Below are 12,678 nucleotides of genomic sequence, written 5' to 3'. Positions count from 1 at the left end.
AAACCTTTCAAAAATCCATTCTCTTATCTTTGTGTATCTCAGATAATAACAAACTGAATACTAGCAAGTTACTGAGATACTCTGCAGTCAGTGGCAGCTAGAATTGCACTACAAATGTAAAATGTATGCAAGACATTGAAGGCTTACTGGGGATATGTGGAATGTCTGTGAAATTTGAGGTTTCACTGTGTCTTTGAAAAGGCACTTTGTTCCCTGCTCCCACCCCCATTCTAAATTGATAACTAAGCATTCTTGTGCTTGGAAAAGTCACATTTATCACCAAAGGATTGCCCCTGCCACAGAATCTTTCTCTACACCCAGAGAATTGAAAAATGAATTCAGTTTACAGAAGCAGAACTAACAACATAGCGAAGAAAACAAGATTTTGTTTTACATGGCAATTAACAGGACACCTAAAACTTGCAAGGCACTATTATAGACACTTCACTTGAAACAACTGATTTGTATTCTCATTTTCAGAGTTGGAAATGGCATTCCTAAATTTATATTAATTTGTTCCAGGTTGAATATCTGAGTTTATATTCAGATTAATCTAACACTAAAGTTTGTGTTCTTTCCTTTGTACATTTATTCATTCACTCAAATATTTATTAACAACTTACTATATGCCAAGTACTATGTTATAAAAATAAGATATAGTTGTTTCCTTAAGGAGCTCTAGTTTAGTGAATATGTATTGATACAACATGACCAATTCTATGATTACAAGGAACTCCTGGAACAACATAAGGGACACCTAACCTAGTTTTGAAGGGTGGAGTCTGGAATTAGGAAATGGTGGCAGTCTTGTCAGTGCAATCCTGGGAACTTTATCCTGAAGAACATCAACAGAGAATGTGTCTATTGGGATGGGAGGAAGGGAAGTAAAGAGTCATAGGCAGCTGGGATAGAAGACACCAGATTGAAAGCACTTAATCAAAGGTTAGATGATTAATAAAAAAAAAAAAAAAAAAAAAAAAAAGGAACCAAAGACAACTGCTGTGATCCTGGCTTGAATTACTTACCAGGCAGAACTTCTATGAGACAAATGGGTATCTTAGTTTTAGAAACACTGCTTTTGAAATCCATAGAATCATAAGTAAATTTTGCAAAAAGCAGCTGGCTATAATGGTTCTGTGCAAGGAGAAGTCTAAACAATTTCTAGTTAATGAGATGGGTGAGTTCATCTAGGGAGATGAGAAGATCTAAGAAAAAGTCTCCTACAGAAACTTAGGGAATGCTGATATTTAAGGCATAGGCAGAAGAAAACAAGCTTGAGAAGGTGACTGTGTAAGGAACTAAGTAACCATAAAAGAGAAGATGAAAGAAGGTACCATGGAGGCCACAGAGAAATCCAAAAGGCAGGAAATAGTCAAGTGCCGAGTCATTTAAAGGTCATGCAAGATAACTGAAAAGCAACCAGTGATTTAGCAATAAGGAGACACTGGCAACAATAATTTCAGTGGACTAGCTGGGAAATGAAAGAGAACACATTATATTAAAAACAAAAAAAGTGGAACTAGAAAAGCTTATATAAAGATCAAGGTTAGAAAGGAATAGAGAACTAAAAAGAAGAGAGGAGCTACTTTTAAAAAGCAAAATAGAAGACAAAAGCTTCTAAGAGAAGGACAGGGGATAAAACATATACAAATTGTGGTGAGGGCATACAGGGAGTTGATGGTGTATCAATGGCTGTCTACTACTTTTTTGAGAAGGAAATAGGGAGACAGCAGAGATGAAAGCTTTGGAGGGGTGAAGGCCTACCGTACACAACAGGAAATAAGAGGAGAGGGATTAAAATATTCCAGCACAGGAAGCTAAACATCAAGGCCATGACTTGGATAGTCATGAGTCCACAAATGACTTCCCTTCAAAAGTGATCAGGCTTCTGTCCAAAGAAGCAATAGAAATTCAGATGGCTCCAGTTTACAGTCTGGATCTTTCCATTCTACCACACACAGCACCATTATTACTCACTCATATATCTGGGTCACATCTCTTCAACAGGCAAGGAGTTTAACATCAAAGTATAAAACGTTTTACAAGTGAGCTTAAGCCAACTTCAAATAGACAAGTTCCTGAGTTGGAAAAACTGGTTTGACTAAGACCATGGGAGCTCTATGATACAAAGAAAAAGAACACAGCAATGATGGCTTCCACATGACATTTTAACCACATTTGAGATTGTCCTCTGTCTATATTGAGGAAAATAAAAGAAACAGAAGTAACTCATGAAGTCAGTTTTTAGCCTTTTGAATGAAACTCTCAGACAAGGTTAAAGAAAACATAAAGCTGGCTGGGAAGGTGACTCAGTGGTAGAGTGCTTGCCTCACAAGCATGTGGCCCTGGGTTTGATCCCTCAGCACCACATAAGCAGAAAAAGCCAGAAGTGGTGCTATGGCTCAAATGGTATAGTGCTAGCCTTGAGCTGAAGAGCTGAGGGACGGTGCCCAGGCCCTGAGTTCAAGCCCCACGACCAACCGAAAAAAAAAAAAAAAAACACACACATAGCATTAATATACTGTGCTACTATATTTCCAAGTTTTCTGTCCTAAAAATAGTCTACACATTTTTAGCTTATTTTATAAACTGCACTTTTCTCTTTGTTTACAAATAAAATCTACCTCTAAGCTCATTTTTCATTTACCTATAGGTTGAAATGGGCATTTAACTCTGTGTAGGTTCTATCAGAGCATCTCCCTAAGCAGAAAGCACCCAAAAATCACAGAAAAGGCAGGCACAAGACTGAGGCACAAATACCCACACCTACTGAAACCCCGAAGTTTTCTATACAGAGCCAGTATATTCTTCTTGTGGATAATTATACCAACTTTCACTTCTGGTTTTCTTGTTAGTAAGCAGGATATTAAAAATATCAGAAGAGATCAGTAATTCCACTTGTAAGGGCAGGCACAGTTAATATAAAAATCAAGAAGTAATGCTTAAAGACAGATAGATACAATCAACAATTCAAAAGTAATATATCTAGCCAACTTAGTTGAAAAACATACAGATCCATTCACATTATTCTCTGGTTTATCTGATAAACAGACACAGTAATTATGAACAACAGCAACAAAAATGAACTCCAAGATATGGAAACATGAGGATTTTTTTTTTTGCTTTTAATGTACTATGTGAAGTTATTTCTTTTTTCTTTCATTTTTTTCCTTTGATTTATCCTGTTGTCATTTTTTTTTATTTTGGTACCCTGTGTCTTATATATACACATTCGTATGCATATACGTTTATATGATTTGAGGAATGAAAGGAAAATAAATGGTGAGACAAAGGGTGAACCAAATGCAACAGCCATATTCACAAGATATTATGCTGGAAATGAACTTTACAACTAGGGGGAATGAAAAGGGATGGAAAAAAGTGGGAGAAAACAAGGAGGGAAGGGGTAACAATGTTTGACAAGAAATGTGCTCATTATGTTATATATCTAACATAATTATAATTTTAATGTATAAGAATATAAAAACAGAAAAAGTTCTTAAAAGTAATGAATTGAAAACTATCAATTTTAAAAAAGATAATCCAGGATGTCTAACAATTGTAAATTTTAAAGTTTTATGTTAAGAAGGAAATGTGTAGGATGCGGTTTAGCTCAATGATAAGCATAAGGCCCTAAATTCCATCCCCAGCATTATAAAAAGGAAAAAAAAAGTGAATGTTTAACATTCTAAATAAATGCCAACAGAGGAGTGTTATGGGTCAAGCCTACAATCCCACCTCCTTAGAAGCCACAAAATGGAAGAAGGAATGAGGCCCAAGGCCAGGCCAGGCAAAAAGTTAGCTAGATCCTATCTCAACAAGCACGCAAGTATAGTGCTATGGCACATGCTTGCAATCTTAGTTACATGGGAAACCCAAAGTCCTACTGTTTTAGACAAAAAGCACAAGAACCTATCTGAAAAATAACTAGAATAAAAAGGGCAAGGGATATGGGTCAAGTGGTAGAATGCTTGCCTAGCAAATATAAAGTCCTGAGTACAAACCTCTGTACCACACACACAAAAAAAGCCAAGAAAAATAATTAGAATAAAAACAGGTTTACTGCCATAGGAAGTAATGTCACTTACACCTTTCTAACCCATCTCTTATAACAGGTACAACAAAGGTGTTTGGCTACTATGATCTCATTTACTCTTCAAAATAACTTTTAATCATTTTACCCCACTTTAAAAAGGAGAGAGTATCAAAAAAAGCTTAGTGATTAAAATTTTTAAACGATTTAGATTTAAAACCAGGAGTCAAGAGTTGTGTGATTCCAAAGGTTATACTACTCTTAATAAATGTTCTAGACAGTAGAAATGTAACTGATAATACCAGATCAATAAGGCATTACAGGTAATTAGGCCATCCTGACCTCAATTAAACTATCAATTCCATGTTGTAATACTTGGTCATCTGAAAGACAAACTTCAATCTAGGTGTGGTGGTTCATGCCTGTAATCACAGCACTCATGACACTGAGGTAGGATCATTGTGAATTCCAGGCCAGGTGGAGCTGTATCACAAGATGGGAGGGAGGGAGGCAGGGAAGGAGTTAGGCAGGGAGGAAGGCCACTTCCAGGATGCCACTTATCTTTCAACTATTTGGAAAATATTTGAAAATATTTTCTCCTATATGATTTCTTAGAAATTCATGGAATCTACTGAGAAATTGTATCTTATAAAATTAGTAAAAAGCTATTTTAAAGATTCTTAAAGTTGAGGCAGGCACTGTTGGCTCATGCCTGTAATCCTAGCTACTTAGGAAGCTTCTATCTAAGGCTCGCAGTTCAAAGCCAGCCCAGGAAAGAAAGTCCATGAGACTCTTATCTCCAATAAACCACAAGAAAACTGGAAGTGGAGCTATGGCTCAAGTAGTAGAGTGCTTGCTTTGAGCTGAAGAACAGAGGGACAGAGCCCAGGCCCTAGAATTCAATCCCCACAACCAAAAAAAAAAAAAAAGATTCTTATACTTGGAAGTAAAGCTGTGGCTCAAGTGATAGAGTATCCACCTTGAGTGAAAAAGACTTTTTTGAATTTCTAATTTTTGTAATTATCTTTAAAAGTTGTACAAAGAAGTTGCTTTTTAATAAAGCATTTCATGAATATCATATCTGGATTAATGTTACCCCTTTCAACATTCTCACCCATCTCTCAGCTACCTAACCCTTTCCCTCATTCTTTATTTTGTAGGATACACATTAGATTCTTTATTGCATTCTCCCTCTCTCTTCTTCATCTGTAAATTCTTTTCCCCTTCACCTCTACTACACCCCTTTCTAGTGCCTGCTTCCTGGTGTTTTATTTTGCTGAACTCACTTTGGCTTTCTAAGGAATTATACTATTTGAGGTCTCCCTTGAATCTACCATATATCAGTTAATATATTTGTGTACACTTGCATACCACCCAATGTATTTACTTCTAAGTTCATAACCTAAATCTAGCTTCAATGTATAAGGGAAAACATGGACCCTTTGTCTCTCTGGGCCTGACTTATTTCAGTTAATTATTTCCAGGTCCTTCCATTTTTTATTTTAACAAATATTACAATATAATTCTTTCTAATGAATGGGTAAAATTCATATATATATATATATATATATATATATATATCTTATATTTTCTTGATCCACTCATTCATTGAGGAGAATCTGGGCTGATTCCATATCTTGACTACAGTGAATAGTTCTGCAATAAACATGTTTGTTCTTGTGGCTTTACTGTATCGTGGTTTGCAATCTTTTGGGTAAATGCCTAGGAGTGGAATTGCTGGATCACAGAGTAAATATATATACATATATATATTATATAAATGTATATTATATATTTTGGGGGGGGGTGTCAGTCATCGGCTTGAATTCAGGGCCTGGGCACTATCCCTGAGCTTTTCTGCTAGAGGCTAGTGCTCTACAACTTGAACCATAGCACCACTTCCAGTTTTCTGGTGGTTAATTGGAGATAAGAGTATCACAGACTTTCCTGCCAGGGCTGGCTTTGAACCCTGATCCTCAGCTCTCAGCCTCCTGAGTAGCTAGGATTCCAGACTTGAGCTGTCAGACACACAGACTCACGTGACCCTGTCTGCTGTGAGCTTTCTATTTGCTGGTGAACGAGGAGAACGCTCCCCCATAACATTTTGTCACAGGTCAGGGTACCCAGCTGCAGCCTCCAGGATAGAATGAGGAAGGCGCTTTCTCTATCTGGGCGAAGGTCTGGATGCCTGGCCGTGATCTTGTTGGAGGACATGGGGAAAGTGCCCAAGTAATTAGTTCTGTAGAATGATGCCTTGTTATCTCCTCTTGTACCTTGCTTGCTCTTTGTAATTTTTAATCACATGGAACTGCTTCACCTTTGATGACAACAATTAAATCTTCCTGCTCACTGACTCTCATTGTCTGGATCCCTGCTTTCTGTCTCATGTGACTGCCCCATGACTGAAGATTCATTTGCTATGCCCCTATGCTGCATATAACCATATGATGTTTTAATAAACTTTGTCCATACCCTCATGGTATGGTCTACTTTCTGCCTACCAGGTCTTGCTGTGTCAATAGCAACAGTGAGCCACTGTTTAATTTTTTGAGGAACCTCTCCACTGCTTTCTATGATGGTTGAACAAGTTTACATTCCCATCAACATATATGAGGGTTCCCTTTTGGCTGTATCCTCACCAGCATTTGTTATCAGGCCTGAAGACCAAAGGGACAGAAGACCCAAAACAAACATACAGACATATAGCCATTTAATATTTAATAAGGGGGCCAAAAACATAGGCTGGAAGAAAGCAAAACTAGACATCTACATGTAGAAAACAAACCAAGTCCTTACATATCACCTTGCACAATCATCAATTCAAAATGGATTATTAAAGATGTCAGTGTAAGATCTTAAGCCATTAAACTATTACAGGAAAGAGCAGGGAAAACATTAGGGCTGCGGGGCACAGGCTGCAACTTTCTGAGTAAAGATCCAGAAAATCGAAGAAAAACTTGATAAATGGGACTGCATCAAACTAAAAAGTTTCTACATGGCAAAGGAGAGAGCCAATAAATGAAAAAGCCTATGGAACGGAAGATTTTGGCCAGCTATACTAATCAGACAATGGCTTACTATCCATGATATACAGAGAACTTAAAAAAATTTAAACCCTCAAAAAGCCAACAATCCAAAGGGGAAAAGCAAAAGAAGGGATGACATCATCCAAAAAAAAAAAAAGAAGAAAAAAAAAATGTACTCATTACATGACTTATGAAATGGTAACCCCTCTGCACAACATGTTAGCAACACTAAAAAAAAAAAAATTTAAAAATTAATAAACTGGCTAATAAGCTAAAGAGTCTTCTCAGAAAAAGTACTAATAATGGCCAATCACATATGAAGAAATGTTCAATACCTCTGGCCATAAAGGAAAAACAAATCAAAACAACTCAGATTTTACCTCACCTTAGTTAGAATGGCAATATCAAAAAAAAGTTTCTTAAAGTTGGAAACATGAAATGCCAGTTACTAAATAAACACTGCACTCCATATAGTATGCTACATACTTCTATACACATTATTCATCTGTATATAAAATGTATCCCTACATTCAACTTTGAAGCTTTTTACTTTCATTTTATAGAAACTTGTCCCCTAGTAGACTGAGACCCATTGCTCCTAACAAAATTCCCTATAGTATGTTTTATTTGAAAAATGAAGGTAAATAATGCCAAGTATTCCATTGTTACTGAAAGAATAAGGATTAGACCCACACACCATCTCATCAAACAAGATAAACAATGATAAAGATACAAAAGTTCAAAAAGTTCCAAAAGACACCAGCGGAAGAGAGGGATTATATGCCTTAATTACATAAGATCCTACAGTAATAACTGTTAACTTTTATTCATAGGTACTATATGTAGAGCATTTTGGCTACATTATTGAATTTAATCCTCATGATCAAGAAGCTAAATGAGGCTAATAGTCTTACCTTTAGGCTAAGAGAGAAATTTTAGATGGTTTGTAAGCAGGTTTAAAACAATTGTACATCTCTTGAAATTACACATACAAGTATAACATTTTCGCCATAATCTTAAAACCATATATCCCTAGAACAAAGAAAGGTATCGATACACCTAACAGTACCAAGAAGAAATGAGAAATCTGTTTTTACAATGTGGTAATTATTATGTGAATCCAGTGATTTTGTAATGTATTAATTACAAAAATATCCTAAAATGCTGTCATATTATTCAGGTGTATTTATAACACTGAATCATCCATCATTTAAAAACACTAGTACAGGAAATCCACGAGCCACCAAAACTAGAAATACTGGAGGATTTTAAACAGCCTTAGAAGAATCAAGCACTTAAAATGCTTAACAGTAATAGCATTCTGCTGAAAATGTTCTCAAAGTTTGTTTTAAGTGAGTACAGATTAATATTTCCATATTTTCTTGTCCTTCAAATAAATGTGTATATAGAATTTGTGGCACACAAATCAAATGCAGCATTTCAAAAATTCTGTATGAATTTATGACTTCCATTTTAGTCTTGAAAAAATTAAGTTTTAGATCTGTAGATCTTTATATATAAAATCTCCAAACACTAATTGCTCATACCTCTAATGCTATTCAGGAAGCTGGGATCTAAGAATCACAGTTCAAGACTATCCCTGGCAGGGATATCTTATCTCCATTTAAGCACCAAAAAGGCAGAAGTGGAGCTGTGGCTTCAGAGGTAAAGCCCTAGCCTTAAGCAAACTACTCGGACAGCACCCATGCCCTGAGTTCAAGCCCTGTGTCCAACAGAAAAAAAAAAATCAATTGTAAGGAAAAAAATTTGATATCTTAATAAAAAAATTGAAGATTAAACACACTCACAAATTGAATGGAAAAAGAAATGGAAGAGAAGGCCTACTGTCATTTGGCTTACATTAAAATCATGAAAATGAAAGAAAAAGGAGGGAAAAAGACAGAACAAGAGAAACACTAATTCAGGCAGCCAAAAACACTTTTTAGTCCTGAAAAAAAATCCTAATGTGTACACATACTTCTCTTACTCAAATTTTGAGAAGTAAATGTCACATTATTGAATAAAAGGAGAATAAAGGGAAAAAAAGTGAACGTTTCTTCCAACAAGTTCAAGATACATAGTTAAGTATACAAATGCGTTAGTTTCTAAATGTAAATATTAAATTAAAGCCCTCTGTATGATGTTTTCATGTCTCTTGAATTATCACAATCAGCTTGAGTAATTCACTGGTAATTTGTTCAATGTACTTGTTAAATACGGCTGCATCAATAAGCTGAAAGAGGTCAATACAGGCTATTTTTCACAGTGATCCTGCTTAAAAAAAATAAATTTCTTCTCAGTTCTGTCAAGAAATAAAGATTTCTTTTACTTATATTTTTCTACTGTTAACAACTGAAGGAGAATGAATTAGATGAACAAGCATGTAACATCCAAACAATTAAAAATTGAATTGGAAACGACCTACCCCTTCTTGCTTAGTGAAGATATTAAGGCAATCACTCAAAGCTACACAAGTCTCTCTAGAAGCTTCAGAGACAACTTCAACTTTCTGAAGAAATGATGGAAGCATTTCTATAAATAAGAACAGAACATAAATGAGTGGGATTTTAATAAATTTTAAAGACCGTAAGAACATTTTAACCATTTATATTTATATATCTATGTTTATGTATGTATGTATTTATGTGGTAGGAAGATTTGAACTTCAGAGTCAAAAATGGTGCTGTAACACTTGAGCTTTAATCCCAGGCCTAATATAATATTTTTGGGAGGTTGTGGGACTTGAACTCTGGCCCTGGGCACTATCCATCAACTCTTCAGCTCAAGGCAGTGCTCTACCATTGAGCCACAGTGCCACTTCCAGTTTTCTATTGGTTTATTGGAGATAAGAGTCTCAAGCCTGGCGCCCATGGCTCACACCTGTAATCCTAGCTACTCAGGAGGCTGAGATTTGATCAGGGTTCAAAGTCAGAGGAGCAGGAATGTCTGTGAGACTCTTATCTCCAATTAACCACCAGAAAACTGGAAGTGGCACTGTGGCTCAAAAAAAAAGTCTCATGGACTATCTGCCTGAGCTGGCTTTTTAAACACTGATTCTCAGTAGCTAGGATTACAGGCGTGAGCCACTGGAACTCAGCCAAAAAAATATTTTTTATAACCATTTCATGCTGTCTCAAGCAAAGGATATAAATAGCATGCTTTTTCCAGAAGCATAATCAGGGCACAAGAGGAGGTACAAAGGATGAAGCTTGTTCTTACAACACATTACATCCTACAGAGCTAAGACTAAAAGCATTTTGTAACAATCGTCATGTTTGAAAAAAGCAGTTAAGATTGACAGTACTACTTAAAAGACATTAACATTTCCTTTCTTGATGTTCTATACTACATAAGTAAACTTATTCAAAAGCAAACTGCTAAAAGGAGAAAAAAATTCCAAAGTTGATGTGGGATTAACATATCTGAAAGAGGCATTAATTCAACTTTCTCTAGTTTTTATTTTGACATATGTAGTTCTTTTCACTATCAAAACTGTATCCTTGTGGAAGCCCAAAGAACAAAGAAAAGGCAGTATCCACAACTGCTCCCTCAAATCAAAGTCTTAAGCTATTTACCCATTAAAAACAAAAAACAGTTTACATTCCCACCAACAGTGTAGTATCATTCCCTTTTGGCCACATCCCTGCCAGCATTGTTATTGTAAGTTTTCTTGATAATGGCCATTCTAACTGGGGTAAGGTGGAATATCTCAATGTTGTTTTGATATGCCTTTATGGCCAGACATTTTTTCATTTGTCTATGGGCCAGTCTTATTTCTTCTTCAGAGAAGTCTCTCTTTAAGTTTTTACCCACTTATTGATAGGATTGTTTAGTTTAGTTTTTGTTTTTGCAGGGAGGGGGATAGTTTTTTGAGCTCCAAATATATTTTAGATATGAGGCCCTTGTCTGACGTATAGGTAGTAAAGATCTTCTTCCAATCTGTGGGCTTTCTATTTATCCTGCTAGCTGTATCCTTTGCCATGCAGAAACTCCTCAGTTTAATACAATCCCATTTATTAACCCATTCTTTGAGCTGTTGTGTTTCTAGATCTTTATTTAGGAAGTTTCGACCTATGCCAAGAAGCCCTAGTGTTTCTCCTATTTCTTCCCGCAGTATTTTCAGGGTATATGGTCTTACATGGAAGTCTGTGATCCATTTGAAATTGCTTTTTGTGCAGGGTGATGATCTAACTTCAGTTTTCTACACGAGTATAGCCAATTCTGCCAGCACCATTGAAGAGGCTGTCTTTCTTCTATCCGGTGTTTTTGGCTCCCTTATTAAAGATTAGATGGCTATAGGTCTGTGGGTTTATTTCTGGGTCTTCAATTCTAGTCCACTGGTTCTTGTGCCAGTACCAAGCTGTCTTTGTAATAGTTTGAAGTTTGATACTGTATTGTTAAACTTCCATCACTGTTTTTCCTGATAAGAATTGATTTTGCTATTTGGTGTCTTCTATTATTTCATATGAATGTTTGGATTGCTTCTTCTATATCACTGAAGAATGCTGTTGGTATATTGATAGGTATTGAATTGAATTTGTAGATAGCTTTGGCAGTATTGCCATTCTCACCATGCTAATCGTCCCAATCCAGGAGCATGGGAGGTTTTCCACTTCCTTAAATGTGCTTTGATTTCCTATTTCAAGTTTTTAAAGTTTTCCTCATACAGGCCCTTCACATCTTTTGTTAAATTAATTCCTAGTCATTTTTTTGAGGCTATTACAAAAGGAGTTAATTTCCTGATTTCAGCCTGACTTTTCTCATTGTTAGCATACAGAAAAGCTATTGATTTTTGTGGGTTAATTTTATACCCTGCTACTTTGCCAAAGTTTCAGAACAACTCAAATATCTTGGTAGAGGAATGTATGAGGTTCTTTAAATACAGGACCATGTCATCTGCTAAGAGGGAGAGTTTTACTTCTTTCCCTATTTGGAAGCAGTATGGACGGTCCTCAAAAACTAAATATAGACCTTCCCTATGATCCAGCAATCCCACTCCTGGGCATTTATCCAAATGACCAGCCCATACACAACTATGTTTGCTGCAGTATTGTTTACCATAGCTAAGATATGGAATCAACACAAATGCCCCTTGGTGGATGAATGGATCAAGAAAATGTGGTATATCTACACAGTGGAATTCTGTGCTTCCACCAGAAAGAATGACATTGCCCCATTCATACAGAAATGGAAAGACTTGGAAAAAATTATAAGTAAGCCAGACCCAAAGAAACATAGGCTGCATGGTTTCCCTCATTTGTAATAACTTGAATATGACTATAAATCTACAAGTTAATCCAATGATAGTAATAAAAAAAACAAATAATTACACTTGGACAGAATATTTAAACAGCACCATAAGCATTCCACAGGGAGAACAAAGGAGTATATTCTTAGGAGAGGATTACAATAGCTCAATAGCTATGTGTATTTGACCATCTAAAATGATACTGTCAGGTGCCAGTGGCTCACGCCTGTAAGCCTAGCTACTAAGAAGGCTGAGATCTGAGGATCAGATCTCGAGCAGGAAAGTCCATGAGACTCTTATCTCCAATAACCACTAGAAAACTAGAAGTGGCACTGTGACTCAAGTGGTAGAGCACTTGCCTTGAGCTAAAA

At 36.1% G+C, this 12,678-nt stretch overlaps 1 protein-coding gene across 4 annotated transcripts in view; it reads right to left on the bottom strand.

The window, feature by feature from the left end:
- Osbpl1a (oxysterol binding protein like 1A) overlaps nucleotides 1-12,678 on the bottom strand; it is a 217,440-nt gene that overhangs the window by 102,626 nt on the left and 102,136 nt on the right. For all 4 annotated transcript variants that reach the window (XM_070029418.1, XM_070029419.1, XM_070029420.1 and 1 more), the window contains one exon: nucleotides 9,485-9,591. In XM_070029418.1, the coding sequence (XP_069885519.1) occupies nucleotides 9,485-9,591 (107 nt within the window). The remainder of the gene's footprint in view (nucleotides 1-9,484; nucleotides 9,592-12,678) is intronic.

Source organism: Dipodomys merriami, unplaced genomic scaffold (genome assembly GCF_024711535.1).
Source record: "Dipodomys merriami isolate MVZ:Mamm:240054 unplaced genomic scaffold, mDipMer1.0.p SCAF_2, whole genome shotgun sequence".
In the NCBI taxonomy this organism is placed as follows: domain Eukaryota; kingdom Metazoa; phylum Chordata; class Mammalia; order Rodentia; family Heteromyidae; genus Dipodomys; species Dipodomys merriami.
Note: the sequence above shows the minus strand (reverse complement) of the source record. Positions and strands in the feature narration are given on the sequence as shown.